General features: G+C 44.3%; 2 protein-coding genes and 1 non-coding gene across 5 annotated transcripts; 2 read left to right on the top strand and 1 right to left on the bottom strand.

Moving 5' to 3' along the window:
• Positions 1-262: 262 nt before the first annotated feature.
• On the top strand, positions 263-10764 carry Znf146 (zinc finger protein 146). Of its 3 annotated transcripts, XM_021640950.2 has the most exons (3): positions 316-400; positions 7836-7883; positions 7974-10764. In XM_021640950.2, exon 3 carries the CDS (start codon positions 8603-8605, stop codon positions 9479-9481), a length of 879 nt encoding a protein of 292 aa, XP_021496625.1. In that variant the 5' UTR covers positions 316-400; positions 7836-7883; positions 7974-8602; the 3' UTR covers positions 9482-10764. The 3 variants fall into 3 exon arrangements, with proteins under 3 accessions (XP_021496615.1, XP_021496606.1, XP_021496625.1); XM_021640940.2 differs by lacking the exon at positions 7836-7883 and having other exon boundaries at positions 263-400; XM_021640931.2 differs by having other exon boundaries at positions 300-400; positions 7836-10764.
• Positions 10765-16680: 5916 nt separating this feature from the next.
• Znf567 (zinc finger protein 567) lies at positions 16681-27348 on the bottom strand. Its single transcript, XM_021640701.2, has 6 exons — positions 27126-27348; positions 25157-25345; positions 24128-24211; positions 20604-20730; positions 20234-20320; positions 16681-18396 (listed from the first exon to the last, which is right to left on the bottom strand). The coding sequence occupies exons 3-6, from the start codon at positions 24170-24172 to the stop codon at positions 16694-16696; spliced, it is 1962 nt and encodes a 653-aa protein (XP_021496376.1). The 5' UTR covers positions 24173-24211; positions 25157-25345; positions 27126-27348; the 3' UTR covers positions 16681-16693.
• LOC132647720 (U6 spliceosomal RNA) lies at positions 18704-18808 on the top strand. The gene has a single exon (XR_009586064.1). It is a non-coding gene; the product is annotated as a U6 spliceosomal RNA (small nuclear RNA).
• Positions 27349-27880: the final 532 nt, after the last annotated feature.

The following is a 27880-nucleotide window of genomic DNA, read 5'->3' as shown; positions in this document are numbered from 1 at the left end:
GCCACACCAGCTGTAGTCAAGATGGCGTCCTCTTACCTTGGAGTCTGAGTTCGGGCTAATGTTTTGAGACGGCGCCAGCGGATTATCAAAAGAGTAAGTCCCCACTCCAAACATCCCACCATGCGAGCTTATGTGGGTCCGAGTGACGACAGCCTCCCCAAAGAAACCCCTAATCACGAGTCTGCGCGTGGAAGGCAGAGAAACGACCCGCAGTGCCTTGTGGGAAATGTAGTCCACGGCCGCCAAGGCTGCGTTGCGGATAGAGCCCCGGAGCGTCGCGGGGACTTCTGGGAGTGCTCGCTCGCCGCCTGATTGCGCAGACGCAGGGCAGTGAGTGGACATTTTGGTCTTTGTCCGCGGGTCAGCGCGGCCTCCGGGTCCACGTGGCGCCGAGTAGGAGGTGGGATCCGGGCGTCCTGGGTCGGTGGGGCCGGGAGGGTTGGAGGGGAGCGGTTCCCGGCTTTGGTGGCGCGGCGCGGGGCCCGGGGGAGGGGGCTCAGGAGCGTCGGGCCTTGGGGAGGGGCGGGGGCTCCGGGGCGCCCCAGAGCGGCCGAGGCCGCGTCGGACAGCAGAGCCCGACCCGCTGCGAGGAGTCGTCGGACGGGCGTGAGGCCGGGCGTAGGTCGGGGGTGGCTGTGCTCCGTGGCGGAGGCCGCGGCTGAGGCGGCGCGGCGGCGCGGTGGTCGCGTGTCGAAAGTGCTGAGGAATTGTGACGGGGCCATCTTCCCGGAGGGCGTCCGTCTCGTATGGAGGCTGGAGGGGGTGCGGGGAAGCGGAGGACAGACCCCTCGAAAGCCGGCTGTGTCGGAGTCGAGTCGGACAGGGCGGGCAGTGGAGGTCCGCGGTTTGTGTGGTGGACATTAATGAAAACATGTTTGGGATTTTGAAGAAGATGTTTGTGCCAAAACGCGGTTGTTGCTTAATGGGGGTAGAACACAGATTACTCTGACACGTCTTCTTAGTTAAAAATCAATTGGTTTTATTTATTTATTTGTTTGTTTGCTCCGGTTTTTTGATTTTTGAGGTACTTTAATGGAGCTGCCAGGCAAAGTCGCGTTTCATTTGAGGAGCAACGTTCCACGGAAAACCCCGGATCAGGGAGCCTAATGTAGATTTGGGTTAGGCACAGTACCTCGTTTAAATTTTTTTTTTTTTAAATTTACATTTATTTGCTTGGGCCTGCTTACCACAGCGCCCGTGTGGAGTTCTGAGGACAAGCTTGGAGTCGGTTCTGTCTTTGGGGGTTGACTTCAGGTTGAGAGGCTTGGAAGAGGCGCCCTTACCCTCTGGGTCATCACCCTGGCTCAAGTTCCTTGTTTTTTGAAGAAAACGTAGTTGTTGCGGTGGTGGATCATAGCAGTCATAAGTCCTTCATTAGTACAGCTCGGAATTGTGTGGCATATTTAAAAAACTACTGCCTGCTATTGCGGTCATTAAAGACATGGCCAGCTTCGGCCTTTACTGGTAAACGTTAAGCAGTGGGGTACCTAAATAAGATTTGCGAGTCCGCTGCCTTCACATTTATGAAAAGCTACTGCTGGTAGACAAATTGAAGAAAACCGTTACTTTAAGTAGCGCTGAAGATGGCAGTGATGGTGCACGCCCTTAATCCCAGCGCTTGGGAGACAGAGGCCGATGGATCTTCCTCTGCATAGAGCGTGTTCACTTTGTCAGCTGATGCAGGAATAGAGCCATTGCTCCGCGTCACCTGCAGGAACCGTGACTCAGCTATAACCGAGCCTTTGGCGTCAACTTAGAACATACTCTGTTGTTTTTGATATTTTATGCTAGTTACATTTCTCCCTTTCCTCTCTATTTGAACGGGTGTGCACTCTTGAGTGATACATGGCACACATCATGCATATGGAAATCAGAGGAATTGGTTCTCTTTCCACTATATTGATAGAAAAGATTAAGGCCAGTATTTCAGGCTTGGTACCAAGTACCCTTATTTGATGAGCTATCTTGCCTGCTCCAGATTTGGAGTTTATTAAAATGTTTGAGACAGGGTATCATTTAGCACAGGCTGGCTTTGAACTGGTTATATACCAGTAGCTCAGGCTGATCTTCTCTCTCTACCTCCAGAGCTCCAGAATTACAGGGGCGGTGCCACCACAGCCAATTTATGTGATGCTAGGGATTGAACCCATGGCTTTCTGTATGTTGGCAAGCAGTCTTCCAACCAAGACTTTTTTAATATAGATTTTTAATAGAGAATTTAATAGAGATATTTTTAATATAGATTTAAAAATCTGAAGGGTTAAGAGGAAAAAGGGCACTCAGGAAGGAAGGCACATTCCAGAGCACATGTGTGGACTTGCCAAAGAAGAGTTTCCCTTCATTGTCTGTGCAGTAGTCACATATAACATTTGTTGGGTATTGTCTTCAAAGGGTTGCTAAAAACCTCATAGGGTGTTTATTGAGGTGCATCTGGCAGAATTACAAGTGATAAGTAAAATTTACTCGCAGGGATGCAGTAGCTCCTTTGTAAAAAGTTCATCATCTGATTTAAGATTCCTAGAAAATGGGAGAGGATGAGTCCCTACCCAAGGGTACATACATTCAGGCCTTAAGATGGGTTCATTTTTATTTGTACAGAAACTACAGAGGGGCTGTATGGCTGGTTCATTTCAGTAAAGTACCTGCTGTGCAAGCATGAGGGCCTTAATGTAGATCCCCAGCATGTACATAATAAGCCAGGCATGCTGGTATACTCTGGCTTTTTCCTCCTCAGACCCACGAGTAGCTAGGATTAGGTTTAGGTGTCTGTTAGGTTTTTTTGTTTTTCATGTAGAGTTTAGGATTGGCTTGTCTAATTCTGGGGAGGAGATGCCCCTCTAAAAATTGCTTTTGAGAGTGTATTAAAATTATAAAATAGTTCAGAAGAGAGGGCGAGCTTTATGTTAAACACTCCTGTTCATGAGCATGTGCTTTGTCCAGATGTCATTTGGAGACTTAAGTGTTTACATTTTTAGAAATATTGCTGTGTGCACGGTGTGTAGCTCAGTACACAGGTGCCATGGTGCACCTGTGAGGGGCAGAGGACGAGGCTCTAAAACTGGCGCTCTCCTTCCATGAGTGTGAGTTCTGGATGCTGCGCCTAGGTTGTCAGGTGTGCATAACAAGCCATTTCAGCAGCCTTTAAAGTGTCCTCACATGGGCTTTCTTTATTACTGTTACCACCATTACGTGAGACACCATCTCAATGTGTGTAGCCCAGGCTGACTTTGAATTTATTCTCTTCCTACTTTAGGCTCCAGATCATACAGGCTCTAAACATTTGAGAAATGTCTTTCAATATTTATCCCGAACTGTTTTTTCTTCTAAGTTACTACAGTGAATAAAGTAATAGTTACTGGAATATTTGAAGACTTTTAGTTTCTTTTAACTTTATTTTTTTGGTTTAGTCCTGGCTCTCCAGGACTCACTTTGTAGACCAGGCTGGCTTCAAACTCACAGAGATCCCCCTGCCATTGCCTCCGCCTGCTGGGGTTACAGGCTTGCACCACTGCATTTTATTCTTAGCATACTGTGTTATTACTCATATTAAATAATATTGAGGTGGGGACGTCCTTGTGTTTATTTAGGATTTGAGGTAAATAGCTGCTGCACTGAATTGTGTCATTATTATAGCGCTGGGGAGTGGCTGCAGAGCTGGCAGGCCAGACACTGCCCCTGAGCCACACTAACAGCTGCCATCCAGGCTTTTCCTGTCCAGTGTGGATCATGGTTTCTGTCTTGGTTACTTTTCCATTGCCATGAAGAGACACCATGACCAAGGCAACTCATTAAAGAAAGCATTTGTAGTTGGGGGCTTGCTTACGGTTTCAGAGGGTGCGTCTGTGACCATGACCAGTATTCCTGCAGACAGACAGGCGTGTGACGCTGGAGCAGCAGCTCAGAGCTTAGATCTTACTCCCAAGATGTCGGCAGAGAGAGAGAAAGTCAGACAGACAGTGCACCAGCCTGGGCCTGGTGTGGGCCTTTGCAACCTCAAAACCTACCCCCAGGGACATACCTTGTCTAACACTTGCAAGAGCAGCAGTTGCTCTTCACTGCTGAGCTATAGGTCCAACCCTCTGTGATTGTGTTTTGGTGTTTTGATTTTGTATGTCTTTGTGCAATTATGTGCACCACAGCATGGGTGTGGAGGTCAGAGGAAAACTTGAAGATGTTGGTTCTCTTCTATCACTGTGTAGATTCATGGGACCAAACTCAGGTCATCAGGCTTGGCTGTAGGTCACTTTCCCTACTGAGCCATCTCACTAGTCTCCATATTTCTTGGTCATTTCATGTCATTCTGAGTTCTGTTTATTCAATAAAAGCATGTTACTTTCTGAAAATATTTATACTTTCTGTTTTGATTATGTCATGAGTTACATGATGTCATTATGTTATAAATGATCATGATAAATGTCATAGGATCCAAAGAATCAGGAGTTCAAGTCTAACCTGGGAGATACTTTGTCAGCAAAACCCAAAACTAATTTTTTAGAAAAGATCATAATCATAGGCTAAATGAATTGAGCTTATTCACTGTTAAGTACTGTAGATTTATGGTTTTCTTTTTTTGCTCACTATTGTCTACTTTTGCTATTTTGTATGGGTTTTTCTGTCTCTTAAAAATATCTTCTCTGGCTTAGCTTCTCCTGGCTCAACTGTCACCAACTGTCTTCTCTTTTCACTCTGCTGGCTCAATTCACTTTCAGCTCTGTCCTATTTTCGCTCTGCTCAATCTCTTCTCTAGCCCTAGTCTCTCTTCTTTCTTCCTGTACCAGCTGTCTTCTCTGACCCTGTATTCTGCCAGCTGGACCCTGTCAATCCCTCACCTCTGCTGGCTTTTTTTTTTTTAAGGTTTATTTATTATGCATACAATGTTCTGTCTGCAAGAGGGCACCAGATATCATTATAGATGGTTGTGAGCCACCATATGGTTGCTGGGATTTGAACTCAGGACCTCTGGAAGAGCAGTCATTGTTCTTAACCTGTGAGCCATCTCTCCAGCCCTCTGCTGGCTTTTTATATCCTTTCCTGTTCCCAGAATTTTAAGAGACAACTGATACTGAAGGATATAGTCCTTTAAAGGATCAGGCACACAAAATAAAACACACTACAAAGTACCAAATGGGCCCTTTCAAACTAGATACACATCCCGTTGCAAACCTGTGTTTGAGAAGGCAGGGGCAGAAAGACCCAGAGGTCATAGCCAGCTCCCTTACATAGCAAGTTTGAGTTCATCTTCCGCTACATGAGAACCTGCCTCCCCTCCCCTTCCAAACATTTTCTGGTTGTGATGACACATGCCTATAACCCCAGCATGTGTGAGGCAAAGGCAAAAGTATCCATGTAACTTCAAGGCTACCATGGTCTACGTAGAGAATTGTGCGTCAGTCACAACTACACAGCCAAGACCCTGTCTCAGAACAGCAGCAACAAAAGGAAGTAAGAAAGAAAGAAGAACAAATAGTTTCTGCTGTTCTTTGATTATTTCCTTTAATCAGTTTTATCCTTTTTTTTGTTTTGTTTTCCCTCCACTATTGTATTTCCTTGGTGTATCCTATGAATTTGTCATTAAACTTCTACCAGCAATTGGCAAGTGTAAGTTACCATTTTTAGTAAGGAGACCCTGTTCTTGATCAGTTAAAATGTAATGTCTTGTCTGCCTTTTACCAGTTCAGTCCTTACGGCACACTCCCATCCTCACCCCCCCCCCCCATCCCCACAGGTTTCTCTGTGTAGCTCTGGCTGTTCTAGAAATCTGTAGACCAGGCTGGGCTTGAACTCAGAGGTCCACCTACCTCTGCCTCCCCACGTGCTGGGATTAAAGGTGTGCACCACCATTCAGCTCTGTTCCTCACACTTTTAATTGCCTTTTTGGAAATAGTAGCATGTAACCCTAACTGACCTCAGATTTACTTACATACCAAGATGACCTGGAACTCTCAGTCCTTCACACATACCCCACCTTCCTACGCTGTGGGGCTCTAAGCCTGTGCTACCACTCTCAGGACCCTTTAGAGTTTTGAGTGTTCTTTGTACAATCTTTTCTTTCACCATCCTTCATTCCATTTTTTTTTAGATACTTGAGTCCCTTCAGTTTCTTCTGCTGTTTTGTAGTACAAACCAGTTTGCTTTTTTTGACATTTGCATCTTCTTGGTAACTACATTTTATAAGCTTCCTCAGATAAGCCCGTTATGCTTTGAACAACTACCATATGATTTATGTTTTTGAAAAGTGAGATAGATCCTGGGTAAAGGCACTTGCCACCAAGCCTAACAACCTGAGTTCCATCCGGAGAAGAACCAGCTCCTGCAAATTGTTCTCTGTGAACTTGTGTTAGCTGAGTGATAGTTCTTTTTGTGTAGTCATTTTATCTTGTTGAATAATTTCTCAATGTTATTTAATTTACTGGTTTCTTAACTAGAAAAAAACCTTTTTTTTCAAGCATATACTCATGAATATGTTTTTTTTTTAACTCTGATTTTCTAATGGTTCTCTTCTCAAATTTTAGAGGTATAGATTGCATAGAATTTTTTTTCATTCTGGGATGTGAGCTATCACAATTAATCTCTGTTAGCACAATCCCCATACACAGCAGTGTTTTGTTTGTTTTTTGAGACTGGGTGTCTTGTGGCTCAGGGTAGTCTTGGACTTATTGTGCAAAAAAAGGCTTATCATCCTGCCACCACCACCTTCCAAATGCTGGGGTTAAGGAGTGCACAAACCTGGCAAGTTTGGTTTTTTTTTGTTTTCTTTTGTTTTTGTGGCTGAGGGTTCAACTTAGAACCTCAGTAATGTTAGGCAAACATTATGTCTATGAGCTACATAGTAAAAATCTGAAAACGTATTGCCCATAAGGGAGTAAGTATAAATTAAAAAAAATTATATAATTCTACCCTTTCTTTAGCCCTCCCATTTCCTGTCCCTAGCTCCCTCTCAGATTCATGGCCTCTTTTATATGTATATATGCGCTCAGTTCATCTAGTGTTTCTTGTATGTATATGATTTCAGGGATGACTAATTGGAATTGGATAGTCAATGAGAGGGCTTATCCCTGGGGATGACTATTTTCCTCTTCTCAGTGTTCCTTAGTTGCCGGTAGTGCTTTCATGTTAGCATTGTCTGTTGGTGTTCTACTTGCTCAAGTGCTGTTTTAGGAGCTCATATTGTTGAGTATCAAAGGTAAAGAAAGTTTCCCTGTCAATTCTAGGAGACACAGTCTCACATTTTTCCTGATCCTCTGTCTCTTACTGTCTTTCCACCCCCCTCTTCCCTGATGTTCTTGGAGCCTTAGGGGCAAGGGTTGTGTCTATTGGGGCACAGTCATTTGTTCTCTGTCTGCATTTTGACACCAGTTGTGGTTGGTGTGTGACCATTTCTGTGATGGTCTCCGTCTATTGTAAAGAGAAGCTTTTTTGGTGAGGGGTGAAAGCCACACCTAACTGGATATAAGGATCAGCATAGAGTGTGGTTAGAAATGAGGCTGGTTTAGGAGAGCGGCAGGGGTAGGGTTTCCTCTTAGCAGGTAGTTGGCTAGGTGTCCGGTACCAGACGTTATTTCTGTCCTGGTGAGCAGGCCTTACTTAAGTTAGACAGTTAGACGGCCATTGGTTAGCACCGAGGTCTGAGTGCCGCTGTCTTCCTATGTTGGTTGTTGTAATGGTTCGTCGCTGTCGTGCTGGCTATGATTATGGGTTGCTTCCCTCTCTTGGAAACCTGCACTTCTAGTACTATGAAAGCTAACTAATAGTAACTAAGCTACGGGTAGCGGTTGTTCAGCGCTTGCTATATATCACTCGTGTTCCTTTAAATAGTTCTTTGTGATCTGTTGTAGAAGCAGCTGAGAAGTGACAAGTACATAGAGTGCCACCAAGATTGGGAGGTCAGCTGAGTCCACCAAGGGAAGTGGTGAATGCAAGAAAATTGGAATCATCTTTTCTCTGCTCACAGACTTTTTCTTTTCTTTTTTCAGAAGAGACTTCGCTTTTTAAAAGGCAATATATTTTTCAAAGCTTCAAGCTTTGAGCTCGAAACCCAGTTTAGATTTAAACAGAAAGTTGTATGGGAAAGAATCATCCGCGTTACACAGTTTGGAAATCCTCTACATAGTCTACTCTTCCTGGTAGGAATTTCTATAAGTAGACTCCAGTGTGGAAATGCCTGCAGTTTAAAAACTGCCTTATTAGTGGAGCAAGCAGCCTAGAGGAAAAGCCTGTGAACTTGCCAAACACGGGGAAGCGTTTGCTTAAGTGCCCCATCTCACTGCACATAGAAGTCATGCTGAGAGGAAGCCCTATGTTTCTCGGGAATATTGAAAAGCTGTTAGCTAGATGACAGCTCTCTCAACATCAGAAAATTCATGGTGGAGAAAAACAAGTGAAATTTGCAAAAACAACATTGACTGTTAGTAAAACTTACACTGGGAAGAAAGGTTTGTTTCTTATACTTTGTCCCTTAGTCTGCATTTGAATGAGAAGTTAGACACAGAAGCCTTAGAACTTTAAGAGATGTGGAAATATCCTCAGCTAAGAGTAAGCCTTCATTCATCAAAAATTTCATATTGGAGATAAACCTTGTGAATGTGATAAAGCTTCCATTCAGATGTCACACCTCAGTCAGCAGTTAATTTTAAGTGGGGGAAGCCCCTTTGCCTGTAAAGTATGTGGGAAACTCTTCAGCCACAAATCAAATCTTACCGAGCACGAGCATTTTCATAATAGAGAGAAGCCTTTTGAATGTAACGAATGTGGAAAAGCCTTTAGCCAAAAACAGTATGTCATTAAGCATCAGAACACTCACACTGGAGAGAAGCTTTTTGAGTGTAATGATTGTGGAAAGTCCTTTAGCCAGAAGGAAAACTTGCTTACCCATCAGAAAATTCACACTGGAGAGAAACCTTTTGAGTGCAAAGATTGTGGGAAAGCTTTCATTCAGAAGTCAAACCTCATCAGACATCAGAGAACTCACACAGGAGAGAAGCCCTTCATATGTAAGGAGTGTGGGAAAACCTTTAGTGGCAAATCAAATCTTACTGAGCATGAGAAAATTCACATTGGTGAGAAGCCCTTTAAATGTAATGAATGTGGAACAGCGTTTGGCCAAAAAAAGTACCTCATAAAGCATCAAAACATTCACACTGGAGAGAAACCCTATGAATGCAATGAATGTGGAAAAGCCTTCTCTCAGCGAACGTCACTTATTGTGCATGTGAGAATTCATTCGGGTGATAAACCTTATGAATGCAATGTGTGTGGAAAAGCCTTCTCTCAGAGTTCATCTCTAACAGTGCATGTGAGGAGCCATACAGGTGAGAAACCCTATGGTTGTAATGAATGTGGGAAGGCCTTTTCTCAGTTCTCGACCCTGGCCCTGCATTTGAGAATACACACAGGTAAAAAGCCTTATCAATGTAGTGAGTGTGGAAAGGCTTTCAGCCAGAAGTCTCACCACATTAGACACCAGAAAATCCATACTCATTAAGCATTCTGTGAATACCTTCAGTATGGGCAAGTGTTCATTAAGGATTTACACGTCATAGTGCATCATCTCTTTATTCTGAGGCTAAGAATCATAAATCAGCCCAATATTTAACATAAAATGTCATGAACACCGAAGAATTCATACTGAAGGGAAGGAAGTTTGTATGATTGAAAACCTGCACTCAACAACCATAACAGAAGAAAACAATGCTGAAACTTTAAACAGTTAATCTACAATTGAGAATGGAAAACAGGCATGTTACTGCTATCAGCATAGATCTGGAGCTCTTCTCCAGTCTCGTAAGTAAGTTGTTTAGAAGAAACAAAGCTAACTTATGTGACTTTAAGAGGACAGAAATTATAGAATGATGACTATGCGTTTATCAGGATCTAGAGTGTGAAAAGAGCTGCTTCAGCTGGATGCCAAGACTATGCTTGGGTGTAAATTGTCCCCTGAGGAGGAGACGTATACACAAACAAGACTAAAAGTAACTATACGGATATTGAAAGCAGAGGTACAGACGCTGTACACTGTACAAGGTTGGCATTGGGTGGGAAAACACTCCTTGTAGTATTTAAAAATACTGAGAACTGCTCATGAGCATTTGTGCTCAGGAGGCTGGGTACCAGGGAATTTACCATGTCTTCATTTAGAGTAGCCAAATACTAGAACGGAATTGCCTGTTAGGAACGGAATGAGAACATTTTAGATGGACAGTTGTGCAGACACCTGGCAGATGCAGCAAATGATGTGTGCGTAACTGGACGTAGTCCGGACGTAATGTGGGCAAAGTTGCAGAATGATGCGTACAGTAGTGACTTTCTGCCAGGTGAAATTTTCCTTCTTGAAACTCAGCTTATTATGGTATAAATACACACATGTATGTAAATGTCTGCGATGCATCGGAAGGATGCAGACCAACGCCAGAGTAAGTGAGGAAGGGAGGAGGGTGAGCGTGGGAGGGGCGGGGAGGGCTTCAGCTTTTTATATAAGCATTCATTCTCTTAAAAACTGCAAGTAAATATATAAAGATACTGGCTAATTTTCAGTTGTGTTATAATGGATATCATGTCCTATTTTTTGTACTTTTTCTGTATTTTTCAAAATAAGAATGGAGGTAAAGGTGGGAACTCTGTACTTGTAGAAATGTTATAGTCGATTAATTCCCAATCAAATACTAAGCTTTTATAGAAGATATTTCTAAAACTTTTAACAATGAGTGGACGGACTTGGCACTCTATGTAATGAAATTATCTATTTTATTAAAATTTAAAATGACGGCATATTCTTAAATCTTTTAACTTTATTTTACTATGTTGCATATGGCCTCAATCTAGATTTCTAATATTTTTATTTGAACTTAGGAATTTCATTGAATTTTAAGTTTAGTTGCATGGGCGCCATTTCCCATGCAGAGTGTTTCATTCTTCCCACTGGTCAACAGTCACTTTCTTTTCTCTAGGGGTCGCGGGTACAAAATATTAACTTATGGGTGGGGGTGGTGTGGACTGCATGCAGATTGCATGTCTTTGGAAGCCAGAGCACAGCCTCTGTCTGCCTCTCCCTGGCCTGGAACGAGGCCTGGCTGACAGCACGGCCGGGGATCTGCCTGCCTGTCTTCACCAAGGCTGGGACTGCTGCACTTGGCGCTTTTTTTTTTTTTTCCAAGCATGGTTTTTGGGAATTGGCTTTAGGTCCTTTGTTTACAAGGCAAAGACTTTATTGACAGCTAGCTCCCAGCTCTTGGGGCTTTTTATATTTTGGGTTGTGTGCATGCCAGTATGCCCCAGGGTAGGGGAATCTCGTGGGATTCAGTTCTTTCCCTCCACCATGTGGGTTCCAGAAGACCAAACTAAGGTCCTTAGACTTGATGACAAGCTCCTTTATATGCTGAGCCATCTTGCTGCCCACCCCCCTTGTATATCAGATGTTAACATACATCTACATATGCTAATCTCAGAACCTTTAAAACTGAGGTGCATTCATGTGGCTACATTACCATGTATCTTTCTTACTCTGTTTGATGGCATAACTGTGATTATATGTCTAAATACATAAGTGAGTCCTTGTTTTTCAAAATATGAAATCTCTGTCACCTTTACTCACCCTGCTTAGCTATGTATATCTTAAAAATTTAAGGTGTTCTTTCAATATCAGATAGCACAATGAAATTTGGTCTCTTGAGTTTTACATTAATTCCTGGTCATGATATTTGTGGTGCTGGGTTTGAAACCCAGGGCCTGGTGAATGTTCCGTCTACAGAGCTGTTTTCTAGACCTATGTGATTTCTGGGTTTTGTTTGTTTTGTTTTCTTTTCTTTAAGCAGGATTTCCCTGTGTAGCCCTGGCTGTCCTGGTCTTTGTTGACCTGGCTGTCCTCGAACTCACAGAGATCCACCTCCCTCGGCCTTCCTGAGTGCTAGGATTACAAGTATGCGCCGCCATGCCCGGCTCTGTGATTTCTGTCATGCAAAGTTAATTGTAGTGCAAAGCAACTTGTAGACCATATATGTGGGTGTGGTCGTGGTCTTTTTAGCTTAATTCTCTCCTTCCTAATATTCTTTTTTATAGGTGTTCCGCGTCAGTGTAGGTCAGTAGACAGTGCTGGGCTTCACTGACCTCCATCTTGTGACTCATTAAGTCTTGGATGGCTCCCGAGTATTTGCTTTGCTAACAAGTTTCTGAAGGATTCTGAGCCCATCAGCCACTTTAGAAACCACCAGTGTAACTGTGTATCTGTGGGATTGCTGTGTTGGTATCAGTCATTTCCATATTTTACATAGTGTGTATTGAAAATAAAACTTTGCACATAAAATACTTAGGAGAGATCAAATTTGGACTTCCTGTAATGTTACAGCAGTGGATCGGAAGCTTGGGAAAAGCCCGTGTTTGTGTCTCCCTTAAGGTCTGTGAGTACAGTACAGGGCAGAATCTCTGACCAGATGCACACATGAGGTCTATGGCGCTTCTCACCATGTAGTCAGAGGACAGCTTGCATGGATCAGTTTTATGCCACTATGAGGGGCCTAGGGATCCAACTTAAGCCGTCCAGCTTGGTGGCAAATGCCTTTACCTGTTGAGCCAGCTCACTTGTCGCATTTCTAGATAATTTTACGAACAAAACTTAAATAAGCCATTTCCCTGGTAAGAATTTTGGGATTCTCTTTCAAGGTTATGTTAGAAGAGAGGCTGGGAAGACGTCTGGGGCAAGCGTCTTTGGAGGAAAGGTGGAATACATTGCTCTGTTGGCAATCGCCAGCTTTCACATTTGTCCAGAGGAAAAAAAGCAGGTGTCTCCATGGCTAATGTGGCCAGGGATTTGTAGTTTTCAGAGATGGCTTAGAAGCCAAGAGGACAAAAATGTGTGATTGTACCTGTGTAGGTTACTATTGAAAAATTGAAACAGGTGTGTGTTCAAGTCCAGCCTCGTTGACAAGCAAGTTCCAGGACAACCAGTGCTGCATAGACCCTCTCTCAAAGAAAAGAGAGAAAAAGGTGAGCGCTAATGTCCTTTCCATCTGTGGTAGACTATTTGTGTGTGCCATAGTTGCCTCCAGTGCCTCCGTTCAAAGGCTGGGTTGAATCTGTATGGAAATCTTCAGCAGCGCTCGGCTACATATTGCACGTTGAGTGTTTGCTGCTCTGAACGTAGTGAGCTGAAGATGGGATGGGTCTGGCCTGGTGATGAGCTCTGGAAGAGGACCCGAGTCATGCCGCCGACAACTCCAACTTCAGGGGGATGCTGTGCCCTCATCTGACATCTACAACTCAGCTTGCTCATGCCCACACGGACACACGAGATTTCAAAAACAAAAATTACTGTGAAAGATGAAAGACTTTGCTAGAGGCCTCAGGTGACTCAGTGTGAAGTTTGGGCTGGAGTATTTGGCTAAGATAGGATCTCCTGGGTGAGGTAGGCAGTGCGGGAGCAGAGGGCGGGCCGGGCTTTGGAAGAGTGCGTATGCCCTGTACCGCCTGTGTCGCGGGATTATGAACGATCATGCAATCATTTGCACTTAGGTGAGTTTGCGTGGCTGCTTTCTCCTAGCCAATACTACTTAATATTTTTTAATTTCCTTTCCTCACTACATATGTAATGTGTGTGTGTATCTTTGTTGAAATGTGCATGTGTGTGCAAGTGCTAACAGTTGAGAAAATGTGGAGGCGACGTTTTGGGCAGCTGGGAATGATCCTATGCAAGAGCAGAAACCCTCAGTGCTTTGTCATCTCCAGCTTTCCCCCACATTAAAAAATTTTTACAGGACATTTTGTGTGTGTGTGAGGACACGTGACATGTCACAGCACATACACAGGTCAGAAGTCAGGTTTGCAGAGTTCTTACTCTCCACCATATGGGTCTCCGAGACTTAACTTAGAGCTTCAGGTTTGGCACCCAGAACTTCTCTGATTCTCTGGCCAACTACTGGTTCTGTGTGAAGGTGGGCCAAATGTTGAATTCAGTAGAGAGTTCGCTTTTATAATGTTCTTCCTGGCTCGAGTTAACTGAACCTTGCATGTCCATTTGTGGCTACAGGCATTCAACATTTGGTCTAAGATTTTTGAGCAGTTTCTAAGTTTCTGAAATCACCACTAACTTGTAAAAAGAAGCTTCTCTGACCAAAGCTGATAGCAACAGTAGTATATGGGCAGAAGTATATTTAGAAAGCAATTTGACAGACATGTTCATTTAACAAACTGCAGTAGCTATCCCGTGCAAGCCTGCGACCTTCCCAACTAGAAAAGTAACATGAGGTAATTATGGTCTTGGAGGCTAACCTAGGCCTAGGATGCTTTCAGCCTTTGAGACTTCCTGCTAAAAAAGCTTTTTTCCTTTCTCGTGTGTACAGTATGTCTGTGTATTTATGTGTTTTCATACGTGGAGTGAAATGTATATGCTTTTGTATACACAGCTAGAGATGGCTTAGTGGGTGGAGTAATTTGCTGCCAAGCAGGCCTGACAAGCTGAGTTCTACAGCTGTATAGTGGGAGGACAGAAAGACCTGTACGGGCTTTTCTCGACTTCCACAGCGAGCAGCACCACAACCCCAACGGGCTGAGTGAAGCAGAAACACCAGCTGATGTGCCGGAGACCAGGTCTGGGGCTTCAGCACACACAGGGCAGCTCACAGCTGTTTGCAACTCCACTCCCAGGGAGTGGCGCCCCTCCTAGCCTGTACATGCGTGCAAGCAAATACACACACTAAAGAAAACCAACAGACCCTGGGGATTTGGGATTCTCAGGGACCCACTCCCCACAGATGTGTTCTTTCTGGATAGGTGATTAAAACTAGGGCCTTGCACATGCTAGTCCTGTGTTCCAGCACTGAGATACATCCATAGTCTTGTTTTACTTTTTATGTGAAAACAAGAGTCTTAAGTTGCTCAGGCTGACTCTGAACTTCAAAGAGCTTGGCTTACTGGTCTATACCCTAAAACCAGCCGTTAGTAAATGGTCTAATATAAAAACCGTCTCTTCCACCGTAGGCATTATTTTCTTGTTTCACTCCTGCTGCCTTTACTTAACCCCTATTCTAGCATGAATTCTGATACTAGGTATAAGTGAGGTGTGAAAGCACCCCTAAAACAATGAGATCCATTTCCTCCAGTGAAAACTCTTGGCTTTGTGTAAGTGTTGGCCATGCCTAAAGACTTCTACATTTATTGTATTTACGGACAAAAGTAGCCTTTTTTTCCAGGCATGGTGGTGGGAAGGCGGAGGAAGGCGTATTGATGTGAGTTCAAGCCCAATGTGGTCTACAAGGTGAGTCTAGGACAGCCAGGGTTGTTACACAGAAAACTTGTCTCAAAAAACAAAAAGCCCCTTTGAGCTGGGCCTCAAAAACACCTTGTAGCTCAAGCTGCCCTTTAACTCCTACCTCAGCCTGTCATTTTTGGGATCACAGGCTTGTGGCGCCATGTTAAAGAGATAATGTTAAAGAGTTCTGTTTGGCGCTGGGTGAAAAGGAGCACACCTTTAATCCCATTTCTCAGGAGGCAGAGGCAGGCAGATCTTGAGTTCAAAGTCTACAGAGGAAGCTCCAAGACAGTCAGAAATACTGAGACATTGTCTCAGGGAATATATGTGTATGTATGTATGTATGTGTGTGTGTATATATACACACACACACACACACACACACATTTCTTTTTAAGAATTTGGGGGGCTGGAGAGGTGGCTCAGAGGTTAAGAACACTAGCTGTTCTTAAAAAAGTCCTGAGTTCAATTCCCAGCAACCACATGGTGGCTTAACCATCTATAAGGAGATCTGGTGCACAGACATTCAGGCAGAATGTCGTATAATTAATAAATAAATAAATTTTAAAAAAGAATTGTTTGATTTGCTTTTTCAAACTCTAGATGTAAACTTCTGGGAAAGGTCTGAGGTATATGGCATAATCTACCATAACTGAAAAGACTGACATGTTGAGACAGAAAAAGTAACTTTTTGGTACTAGGGAATTAGAAGTGCACACATACATATAAACACCAGAGGACATATACCAGAACATAGCAGTATTTTCATGATATGTCATTAAAAATATAAATATCCACCAGTAGATAAATTGGAATATACTCAAAGTGGAATATTACAAATGAATACACTACTGACATCTTTAAAATGAAACAAAGCAGGACATTAAAAAAGCAATGTGCATGATAAAATATGCTTGAAATTTAAAAGCAAACGCACTTATCACTGGAAAAGTAAATTATTTCATTATTTAAACATTCTGCCTGCATGTGAGTGCCTGCACACAAAAGAGGGCACAGGATCTCATGGTTGTCAGCCACCATGTGGTTGCTGGGAATTGAACTCAGGACCTTTGAGAGAACTGCCAGTGCTCTTAACCTCTGAGGCACCTCTCCAGGCCCAGTAAAGTTTTGTTTTTGTTTGTTTTTTAGTAAAATAAAATACAAGGATACTTGGGGTTCATTTTTATTCTCCTATGGAAGTTAATGCTGATAGCCATTTTGTAACTTGTTTGTACAGTATTACAGTTTTTTGTTTGTTTTTAGATGAGTTCTCTCATGTAGTGCTAACTGGCCTGAAAGGAAGTATTCAAAGTCAGCAAAACCGTCTAAAACAGTGACCATGACTATTTCATATGCTAGGAAAGCAGTGGAGTGGATGTTACATGTGTAAACATGCTTTTCTTTTTAAAACGAAGGGTTAACAATAATTAGACTTCACAAAAGTACTGCTTTCCTCTTTTATTGTATATCTGTATTTTCGCTATGAAGTTTTTGATGGACAATGAGGTTCCTTTTATAGCTAAAGGACTTGCCACAGTCCTTACATGCATAGGGCTTCTCACCCGTGTGAGTTCTTTGATGAACAATGAGATTTGTTTTCTGTCGAAAGCTCTTTCCACATTCATTGCATTTATAAGGTTTCTCTCCTGTATGAGTTCTTTGATGATGAATGAGGTAGGACTTCCTGCTGAAAGCCTTTCCACACTGAGGACACTCATAGGACTTCTGCCCTGTATGTATTTTCTCATGTACAGTGAGGGTTGCTTTTTGGCGAAAGGACTTCCCACACTCACTACAAACATAGGGTTTCTCCCCAGTATGAATCCTCTGGTGTAGATTGAGATTTGTTTTCTGGCTGAATGATTTCCCACACTCACTGCATTCATACGGCTTTTCTCCTGTGTGAGTTCTGTGATGATCAATGAGGTATGATTTCATTCTAAAGGCCTTCCCACAATGAGGACATTCGTAAGATTTCTCCCCTGTATGTGTCCTCTGGTGTGCCACAAGAGTTGTTTTCTGGCGGAAACTCTTTCCACAGTCATTACACACATAGGGCTTCTCCTGGTTATGGGTTTTCTCATGAAGAGCAAGTGTTGTTTTCTGGGAGAATGATTTCCCACACTCATTACAAATATAGGGCTTCTCTCCTGTATGAGTCCTCTGGTGGACAGTGAGGTTTGCTTTTTGGTGGAATGATTTCCCACATTCTTTGCAAATATAGGGTTTCTCCCCAGTATGGATTCTCTGGTGGAGAGAGAGAGTTGTCTTTTGGCGGAAAGATTTCCCACACTCGTTACACTCATACGGTTTTTCTCCCGTGTGAGTTCTCTGATGACGAATAAGGTGTGACTTTAATCGGAAGGCATTCTTACACTGTGGACATTCGTAGGACTTCTCTCCTGTGTGTGTCCTCTGGTGGTCAGTGAGGGCTGTCTTTAGACGGAAGGACTTACCACACTCAGTACAAACAAAGGGTTTTTCTCCCGTGTGAGTTCTCTGATGGTCAGTGAGGTAGGACTTCCTTCTAAATGCATGTCCACACTGATGACATTGATAAGGTTTTGCCTCTGTGTGAATTGCCAGGTGCAGAATCAATACTGACTTCCTGCAGAAGGCTTTCCCACATTCAGGGCACGTATGTTTCTTTTCAGTATTTGCTGCTCTTTTCTTTCTGTTACATACAGAAATGTTTTCCCCTCTGTATGCTCTATTGAGGGTAACTGAGCTTCCCTTTCTAAGACATAACTTGTCAGAGTCATTGTATCCAAATGACTGTGCTGGAGTTACTGCCTTCTCAGGTTGCACAAGTATGTCGCTGTGACTGCAAGCCTTGCCAGTTCGAGTACAGGATTTGTCGGCTGGCATGGAATTTGGGTGTGGTTTTGCGTATCCATCATACTCATTAAATCTCTTTCTTGCAAGGCTTAGGTTACTGTTGATTAAGTCTGAAACATTCTCTAAAATATTTCCATGAGTGCCATATTTAGGAGGAAGCTCTTTGGAATTAACAGGCTTCGTCACTAGAGTAAATGTCTTTTGACAGATACTACTTTTGTCTTCAGTCAGCTCTTTATAGTTAATATATACAAATGATCTTGAGTACTTCTCTTGGTGTTCCTTGAATTTTGTGAAAACCTTTCTTGATTTCCAGTTTTCTTCTAGAAAAGAAAACAAGTAGTGAATTTCTAAGAAATTGCTATGGGAAAAAAAAATTAAAGCAGGGTTCGGTGGCACACAACTGTAATCCCAGCACTCAGGAGGCAAAGGTAGGTAGATCTCTGAGGTTGAGGCCAGCCTGGTCTGTAGTGAGTTCAGGACAGCCAGGCCTACACAGAAATCCAACAACAAAACATTTATAAAACAGTCCGAAAATGTGAAAAGACCTAGAGCAAACCACTTCCAAGTTACTAAGCAAAACAAACAAAAATAGAAAACCTATTGACAAACATAATACAAAGTTGTGGATTGCTTGCTTCGGCAGCACGTACACTCAAATTGGAATAATAGAGAAGATTAGCATGGCCCCTGTGCAACGGTGACATGCAGATTCGTGAAGCGTTGCATATTAAAAAAAAGTGGAAAAGATTGAAATGAGCAAAAGTACTATTAATACATTTTGAACCTGCCCAGAAAGTAATGCAAATAATGGTATGAGAGGAATGCATGGTTGGAATGATTCTTTCTGTGTTTTTGAGACAGGGTCCTTCACTGTCCTAGAACTATCTGCATATTAGGCTGGCCTTGAACTCACAGAGATCTACCCTCTAAGTACTACGATTAAAGGCATTCACCACCATTGCCAGTGTATGGGTCTTGTTGTTGGAAAGATTTTTAAACAAGGAAACAAATCTATGAAACGAATTAAAGTAATCTAACATAACCAGAGCTATTACAGCTTGCAAGAACCTAAATTTTTATACATAAATCCCTCAATAACTGTGGTAAAACAATGCCAGTTATTTAACTCACCCCCTTCCCTGAAGCAACACAGGGAAACTGACCTATTACAGCATTAGTCTCTTAGGATCTAGAAAAGCAATCCTGTAATCCAGCTGTGAACCCACTGAAGTGTAACAGGAGGACTAGGAAAACGCCACTAACGTGTGTGCAACTGCTATACTCACTGCACTGCTCCTGACTGTCTTAGAAGTCCTGTGACAGCTGACTGTCCGTTTTCTTAAAGCATAATCAAGATTTTAGCAAGTAAAAAGATTCTTGGCAGGCCAAGGCAGAATGTAAATTACACCCTCTAGGATGGTTTGTACTGTTTTAGTCAAGTAATTTTTAGATTTATCTCTATTCATATTATTCACATTTAGAGAATCTTGAAGTAAACCCCGTTAGCCACCTGGAATCCCAGCACTGTGAGGCACAGACAAGGGGATGGAATGTTTGCCGTCAGTCTTGGCTATGTGGTGAGAACCAGCTCAAACTCCAAGCTGGGATGTGACTCAGTAGAGTGTCTGCCCGGCACGTGCAAGGCTCTGGGGTCTATCCACAACCTTGCAGACAACGCAAAACAATGACACCGAAAAGCCCACACACATTTCCTCTACCACTTCAAGCTATTTAAGACTTGGGTAGAATTATCAACTAGAAAATCATTCCAATGGCAACAAAAAATCTTGAGACATAACAGGATTTCAGGTACCGAGGCTCAGATTCAGTTCCCATCATCCACTAGGTGGCTCACAACTGTTTATCACTCCAGTTCCTACGCATCCATCTCATACCCTGAGATGGATTAGCACCCATCAGCGTACACAGATACATGAAGCCAAAATAGTCATTAAATAAAAATAAGTAAACCTAAAAAGTTAACATGTGGAATAGGGTGGCCTATACACATTAATTCTAGCACTCCTGTTGTGTCCACGTGCCGGGCTCAGAATCGTGGTTCATGTTTTGTAGGTCAGACAGTCATTTCAAAAGTTACGAACATTTCAATGGAAAGCCCTGCTGTCTGATTCACGTGTATGGCAGGTATTAACTCACCTGAGCAGACATGCTCTGCAAATGATGTCCACGGTTCTTCTCCTCGCTCCAATCTGAGGATGACCTCGGGGTTAGACACGTCGCAGCCTCATAAGGGAAAGAAAGTGTAATGAGTGAGGAAGCTGTGGATGGAATTCAGTGGCAAAGTATTCGTCTAGCCACCAACAGGGAGGTGTACGGGGCATACGCTCAATGGATAATCTCATGTACAAACGCTTGAGAAATACTCATTTCTGTAACTGTAAATTTGGCTCCTTCCCCTGGGAGGTGAAGAGGAAACATCCCTTCTGCAAACCAAAGTCTGGAATTCCTGAGCACGCTGGCTTAGGTGCCCTGAGAGGAAGCACACAAAGTGCCCTGGCCTTTGTACCTGTGGAGAGCAGGTGGCCGTAGTTTTCCAACATCACATCCATATACAGAGTCTTCTGAGCAGAGTCTAGGCGCTGCCACTCCTCCTGACTAAAGTCCACGGTCACATCCTTGAGAGACACAGCTCCCTGCAGAGCAGAAACGGGAAGGTGACTGGCACAGGGTAACTAAATATTGGGAACATTTTTTAAAATTTTTTCATTATTTCTGCTTTTCGAGACAGGATTTCTTTGCAGCCCTGGCTGTCCTGGAACTCGCTCTGTAGACCAGGCTGGCCTTTGTCTTGGAGATCACCTGCCTCTGCCTCCCGAGTGCATGCTCCAGTCTGCTCAGCTGGGAACTACTCTTTTTCAAACACTTTTTAAGATTTTGTTTATGTGTATGAGGGTTTTCCTGTATGTATGCCTGCACACCACAGGCATGTCTGGTGCCCCTGAAGTTAGAATCAGCTGTCAGATTCCCTGGAGCATGTGGTGAATTAAATCGAGACCTGTGGAAAAGCAGCAAGTATTTGCAAGTCGCTCCAGCATGGGCAGCTACTCTTGTCCCTGTTTCTTTGTGAAAGTCCTAAAATTTGTAAAAGAATGACTGCTTTGTTTTTTTCTTGTTTTGATTTAAACTGTAACTTACTGGGCTCCCAAGATGGCTCCGTGGGCAGAGGCACTTGTTGCCCAGCCTGGTGACTAGTGTCCGACTGTCAGTGTGTCCTGTCATCCACACGAATGCTGTGCTACATGCCTGTTCACACACTTTAACATGAAAAATAAAAATGTAGTCACACTTTGACTTACTGTGAGGTTGCCTGTGCCCACACCGTGCACCTGTTTACTAGGGAACAAAATCTAGTCCTGTGCGGCTGGAGAATACCTGTGCTTTCTGGGCATTGGCACAGAAGCACAAACCCACAGGCCACTGAGGTGCATACAGAAGGCACACTCTCATGAGATATACTCTATGGCTTCATCAGGCTTGGGTGGCCTAGGCCTGTAATCCCAGCTACTTGCAAGAGTGAACAGGTTTGAGGCCTCCCGAGCCAGTGATTCACAGCCCGGGCACCTTAGTGAGATGCTGCTCAAAATAAAAAAGTGCAGTTAGCAATAAAGCAATGAATTGCCCAGGAATATGTCCTCAGCCAGTCCCTGCAAGATCTAGACGCAGTCCAGAAGCAACTGAAGGTATTGGAGAACAAAGCCAGGCAGAAGAGAGAAGAAAATGATGGCAATGAGCTGCCTGTTGCCTCTGCCGGAAGGTTCTCAACCCTGCAGGTCTCACCTCAGAAAATGGCTCACTTCCTACATCCGACAGAGGGTAGGCTTTAGGGCTGGTGTACTTCCAGGCCAGTCAGGGCTAAAACAGCAACAAAACTCTAAAATGTGAAACAAATTTTTTGAGTGAAACAGGGTAGTCCTGTAGCACAGTCTGGTGTTTTGTATTTGATCGTTAATTATTTTGCTCCCTGAATTCTGCTTGATGTATTTCACTAGCAGACTATCATGTACTTGCAATGATGCTGTGTGCCTTTGCCTCCAAAATTATCCCTGACTGGCTAAGTTGCCTCCACACCTCAGCAGGGTAGAAGTGAGGTAGGTGGCACTTGGAGTTCAGAAAAATCATGGGAAGGAGAGAGCCAGACGACAGAGGAGACAGAGTTGCCATGGGATAGCAGGAAGACTGACTTGGCTGGGAGGGCTTTGCTCTGAGGATGGGGGGCAGAGTAAAGCAGCCCAGATGACAGTACGTGCAGGTGTTTATGGAAAGTAGACGGGAAGTAGCCCAGAGAATTAACGCTGTCGGCACAGGATGGGCCGGGAGTAACCAGGTAGCTTAGGGGGTCTAATTGGTGTCTGTGTCCTTTACTGATTGATAGCAGATTAACTATTAACCACCGTAATAATTACATGGGTTAATAGTAGATATTAACCAATTTTCAAAAAAAGATAGCTCTCTAAGATCAGAGCAGAGTATTCTGAGCTATGCTCCAGTTATGTATAGTGGCCTGTATATACATATTTCCTTCTATTTTTTAATACAAAATTAGAAAGGTTTTTGTTTGTTTTGGAGACAGGGTCTCACTATGTAGCCTTGGTTGGCCCAAACTTAAGAGATCTGCCTGCCTATGCATCCCAAGTGCTGGAATTAAAGGCCTGTGTTATCACAACTAGTTATGAAAAAAAAATTTTTTTTATGTATACAGTGTTCTGCCTGCATGTATGCTTGCAGGCCAGAAGAGGGCACCAGATGTCATTGTAGATGGCAGTGAGCCACCATTTCAATTCCCAGTTGCTGGGAATTGAACTCAGGACCTCTGGAAGAACAGCCAGTGCTCTTAACCTCTGAGCCATTTCACCAGCCCCTAGAACAAATTTTAAAAGAATAAATCTGTAATAGTCTTTAATATTCTAGGAAATATGTTACTGGAAAACCACAAGCTTTTAAGAATTGTAAGCAAACCTGTCGAAGCACAGAGAAGAAACTGGATTCTTGATTCCTTGCCAGCAGGTCTCTCTCCTAACATTTAATACAGAATGTTTTTGCCATTTTCTGTTAACATTCTATCAATTTTACCTTCATCTTTACTCTGGTATGTGATAAGGCAAAAGGTTGGCCTACTTTTAAAGCTCGTTTCGGTGCAGGTAGAGTCGGGTGTCCATGGGTCAGGGTGCATCTTTGGGGTTCAGCAGGCATGTGGGTCCTGGGGACCAAACTCTTGGTCATCAGGCTTGGCAGAAAGTGCCTTAACCTGATAAACTCTCTCTGGGTCTTACATCGCCCAGACTGGCTCAAACTTGCCATGTAACCAAGGATGGCGTTGAACTTGTAATCCTCTACATCCTGGAAGTATGAGCTTGCACCCCCATCCATGGTGCTGGCAGCCTGTAAGGATGCCAGGCAAGCATTCTACCCACTGAGCCACACCCCAGTACGTGTAGTTTAGATCTACACAGGCCCATTTTGTGCTAATACATTTCACTGATACAAACAATGCATTCTTGTCCCAGCACAGCTTCTGGGGAATACTACAGGGGGACAAATTTCCTGTAGGAAAGACTGATGAGAGGATTTAAGAAAAAAATAAAAAAGAAGGAAAAGGAAAATACAAACTACCCAAATATGCTCAAAAAACAAACGGAATGGTATTCAACAACAGTGCATGTGCCTAGCATGCACAAAGACCAGGGGCATCCCTAGGACCTCAGAAATAAAACGGCTGGGGGAGGAGGGTGGGGCTAATGGGCGGATACAGAGTGAATAAAGTGTAACTTTATTTTAACATAAAAGTTAAAAAAATGTAGATAGGCAAATTAAGTTTTTATAAGGACAAATAGTGAGATATTGCAATTTGTTGAGAACACATTAAGTGTAAAAACATGGTGCCAAATTCAGGGGTCATCAGCGATTCTTCCTTAAGGACAAATTAAAGGAACTAAAAGCCAAAAAAATAAAATAAAAAAAGATAAAAAGGCTGGTGGTAGTGTGTGACAGGGCAGAACAAAACACCTTCCCAAGGAGTGTCAACCACCTCACCTGAGCCATGGTTGTGAGAGCTGTACCAGAAGACCAGGCTTTCATTTGGGTCCTCTTCAGAAAAGGGGTAGAGCAGGGCAGTGCCTAGAATAGCAAAACCAAGAAGGGCTAATGGTGGGCACTGAGAATTTACCCACCTTACTGCCAGCTCACATGGTTTCCAACTCAAAAGCATCTCTCTCTGCATCCTAAATGATTGTAATCCATGGGTGCTAGTGAACTATTTCATTCTTACCTCCATGATACCGGCTTTTGGAACACCATGGCTCTAGGGCAGGCTGAATGAGCTCTCACAGTTCATTACACTCTGCTATTGAGATATTTTTATGTTCCAGATTAGCATTAGCTCTTTGAGACATTGTTCTGCAGCCTGAGATAGTCTCAGACTTGACCTGGAATTCTGATCCAACTGCCTCCTTTTGAAATGTCTTTTATGCGTGTGAGTGTGTACAGGGCCCTTTTGAGACTGTACCCTCGGAGGACGGAAGATGAAAGACAGTTGTGACCTGCCGCGTGGCTGCTGGGAACAGAACCCGGGCCTCTTGGTGCCGACTGCTTTCTAACAAGGTGGTAACTTCTGATTTACTTACAAAGAAGTCCCTAAGGCATGTCAAAGTCCTTGACTCTGACCCGAAATCCTGTTTTTCCTTCTGTAAAGTTTTGTGTCCATTATTACTTCATATCTCAATAGGCTGGAAAGCTGAGAATAAATTTCATTTGTTTGTTTTCCGGTTTTTTGAGACAATGTTTCTCGGTGTAGCCTTGGCTGTCCTGGAACTTGCAGACCAGGTTGGCAGAGATCCCCCTCCCTCTGCTTAAGTGCTGGGAACACAGGTGTGCCCCACTGCACCTGACTGAGAATCTGTCTTTACGTGGGTAAACTGTGTTTAGAACATGATCTCCCAGGGAGGAGGGATGGATATTTCTTTCTCATAAGAAATATGGCTTTTTGTACCTTGGTGCCACTAGGAAATGAAACCAGAGAATTCTTGACAAAAATGTACTTGACCAGAGCAAAGTAATTCTCACCTCAACACTGGATGAAGACCCCAAGGGTGGTGGCTGCTTGGGTTAGGTCAGATCCTGTCCAAGACGACTTATGGGGTAAGGAAGGGCACCCAAACAGGTGGTCCTGCGTGTCCAGAACCAGGAGACGGCAGCAAAACGGGCTGTACACATGAGAATGGAAACGTATGTGGACGTTCCAGAAGGCAGCGTCTCTTGGGAAATCAGAAGACATACACTAAGTTACAGCGTCACCACTCATCCGATCTCCCTCTTTCCCTCTCTTCTATAGGACCCTTCTCAGCTATAGGAGTAAGAGACAGAAGGTTGGAGAATGGGGAGGTGTGGATCATCTGTATACCTTTCACACAAGTCTTAAAGCAGGACGATTTTGCTTTAAAATAAAAAGAGAGGAGGTTTCCAGAAAGGTGGCTCAGTGGTTGGTGCTGTTGCGGAGAACTTGCAGCCACGGTGGGCAGTTGACAACAGCCTTTGGGGATCCGATGTTCTCTTCTGGCTTGAGCCACTTGCGAGAGCACGCGCACACACACACACGCACACACACACACACACACACACAGACACACTTTGTCACGTTTGACCACCTAAATGACTAGGATGAAACATCTGTATTTAAATGCCCAACAAAATTTTCAGTGTCTCAACAAAGCACTGCAGAAATTATTGAACTTTCCTTGAACTCATCAGTATGAGAAAAAGTTCACCGAACAGGAATTTTGAAGTAGCTGTTGTAAGAGAAAGTTAGGGAAGGGGTGCTTCCTTCTTGTTATTCTAGGTCAGGGGAGGGGGAGGGTGGACTTACACAACACAAAATAGGCAAGTGCTTGACCACTGAGCTACCCCACCCTGCTGGTTTTTGTTTCTTAAAACAAATAAAAAAAAACACAACTGTATGTTCTCAATGCTATTCTGCTTATTCCAACATATTAATCATCATTCAAAATTTTACTTTCTCTTGATTTAAAAAAAAAAAAAAAATCTCAGCACACACTTTTAACCCCAGTCAGTACTGGAGACCGTGGTAGGTAGATCTCTGTAGATGCAAAACCAACTAGGGCTACATCGTGAGTCCTTGTCTCAAAAACTAAAATAAAATACATTAATGGATCAGCTGATCACAGTGGCGCACGCCTTTAATCCCGCCCCTCGGGAGGCAGAAGCAGGTGGATCTCTGACTTGGCCAGCCTGATCTACGGAGCGAGTTCCAGGACAGCCAGGGCTACACAGAGAAACTCTGTCTCGAAACAAATCTCCCCATTTGACTTGTTAAATTGCCCATGAAACTACAGTCAAAGAAAACAGCAACTATTGAGAAAATGCCAACAGTGCTACCCAGCCGCGATGAGGTACTCCAGCGCTCCCCTAGCGTCCGTAATGGGACACTTAACCAGTCCTCACGGACCTGGAACACGAACACTTCAAAATCAGACCTCATCAAAGCCGTATCGTCCACTGTAGTTATCATCCCAGAGGTGCTCGAGGCAAGGACATCTCAGAGCCTAACAGGTTAACAAAAATCCTCCCACTATCCCAGGCCCTCCAACGCCTACAATCGCAAACAAATCCGACTCACTTTAAAGCCGAGACGCCCGCGCTTCCCCTGCCGTTCCGGTTAGGGATCAGTTTCCAAAACCCGGAGCCCTGCCAAGCAGGAGAGGCGCAGAGAGACACCGGAGCGGAGTCTCCTGAAAGATGCGTTGGGAGCCTCGGCTCCGCGCTCCCGGCTGCTGCGTCCCCAGCTGCCGCGTCCCCGGCTCCTGCATCCCCCAGCTGCTGCCGCATCCCCAGCTCCTGCGTCCCGGGCTGCTCCTGCATCCCCAGCTGCTGCCGCATCCCCGGCTGCTGCGTCCCCAGCTCGCCGCCTCCAAGGCCTGGCCTCTCGCTGTACGCCCCGGGCTCTCCTTCCTTTCTGCCCTAACCGGGCTCGCCCGTCACCCGCCCACCTCCCACGCGGAAGAGCCTCCGGCCTCACCTTCCACCGCTGGCTGGCAGCGCTCGCCTGCGCGGCCCGGCGGGGTCGGGCTCTCCCAGGGGTCTCCGCGACCCGTTTCTGGGGCCGCGGGCTAGACACCGCCTTCCCGACATCCGGGTTTTGAGGACCTGGCACTACATTTCCCACAGACCACCGGGGCAAGTTCAAACTGCAGATTTGGGGTCTGTCTGAGCCTGGCGTCTTGCGCAGAGGTGTCCGCTTGGGTACGGGGCTTGGAGCTCGGGCTTGTGCGTGCGTTAAGGGCGTGGCTGGGTTTGCGTGTTCGCGCCCTGGCGCGGGGCCTTCTGAGTGGCCGCGATTACCTGCGGTGTGGCCCGTGATGATCTTAAGTCATCCGTCGTCGGTCGGCGCTGCCCGGACTTGGCACGATGCTGAGGGTAATGGGACAGAGCTTCGTTTCTGCGGTTCCAGCTTATTTTGGAGTGTGTTGGAAGACGCCCTGCGAGTCTGCATTTGTCTCTGAAGACGATGCTTCCATTAAACGGTCGACTAGCAATGAAGCACGGTTTGATCGTCTTCCTCGGGGCTCCGGTGTCTGACTAAATATACCCAGGTATCAGTGGAACCAGTGCCGTCTAGATGCCAGTGTTTGTTTTTTGTTTGTTTTTTGAAACTGGTCTCTTCCTTATGTAGCTCGCGCTGTCCTGGAACTCCCTATGTAGACCAGACTGGCCGCAAACTTAGAGAAATCTACACCTCTCTGCCTCTGAAGTGCGAGAATTAAAGGTGTGGAC

This window comes from Meriones unguiculatus, chromosome 14 (genome assembly GCF_030254825.1).
Source record: "Meriones unguiculatus strain TT.TT164.6M chromosome 14, Bangor_MerUng_6.1, whole genome shotgun sequence".
Taxonomy (NCBI): Eukaryota; Metazoa; Chordata; class Mammalia; order Rodentia; family Muridae; genus Meriones; species Meriones unguiculatus.
This window is presented reverse-complemented; position numbering and strand designations above follow the sequence as displayed.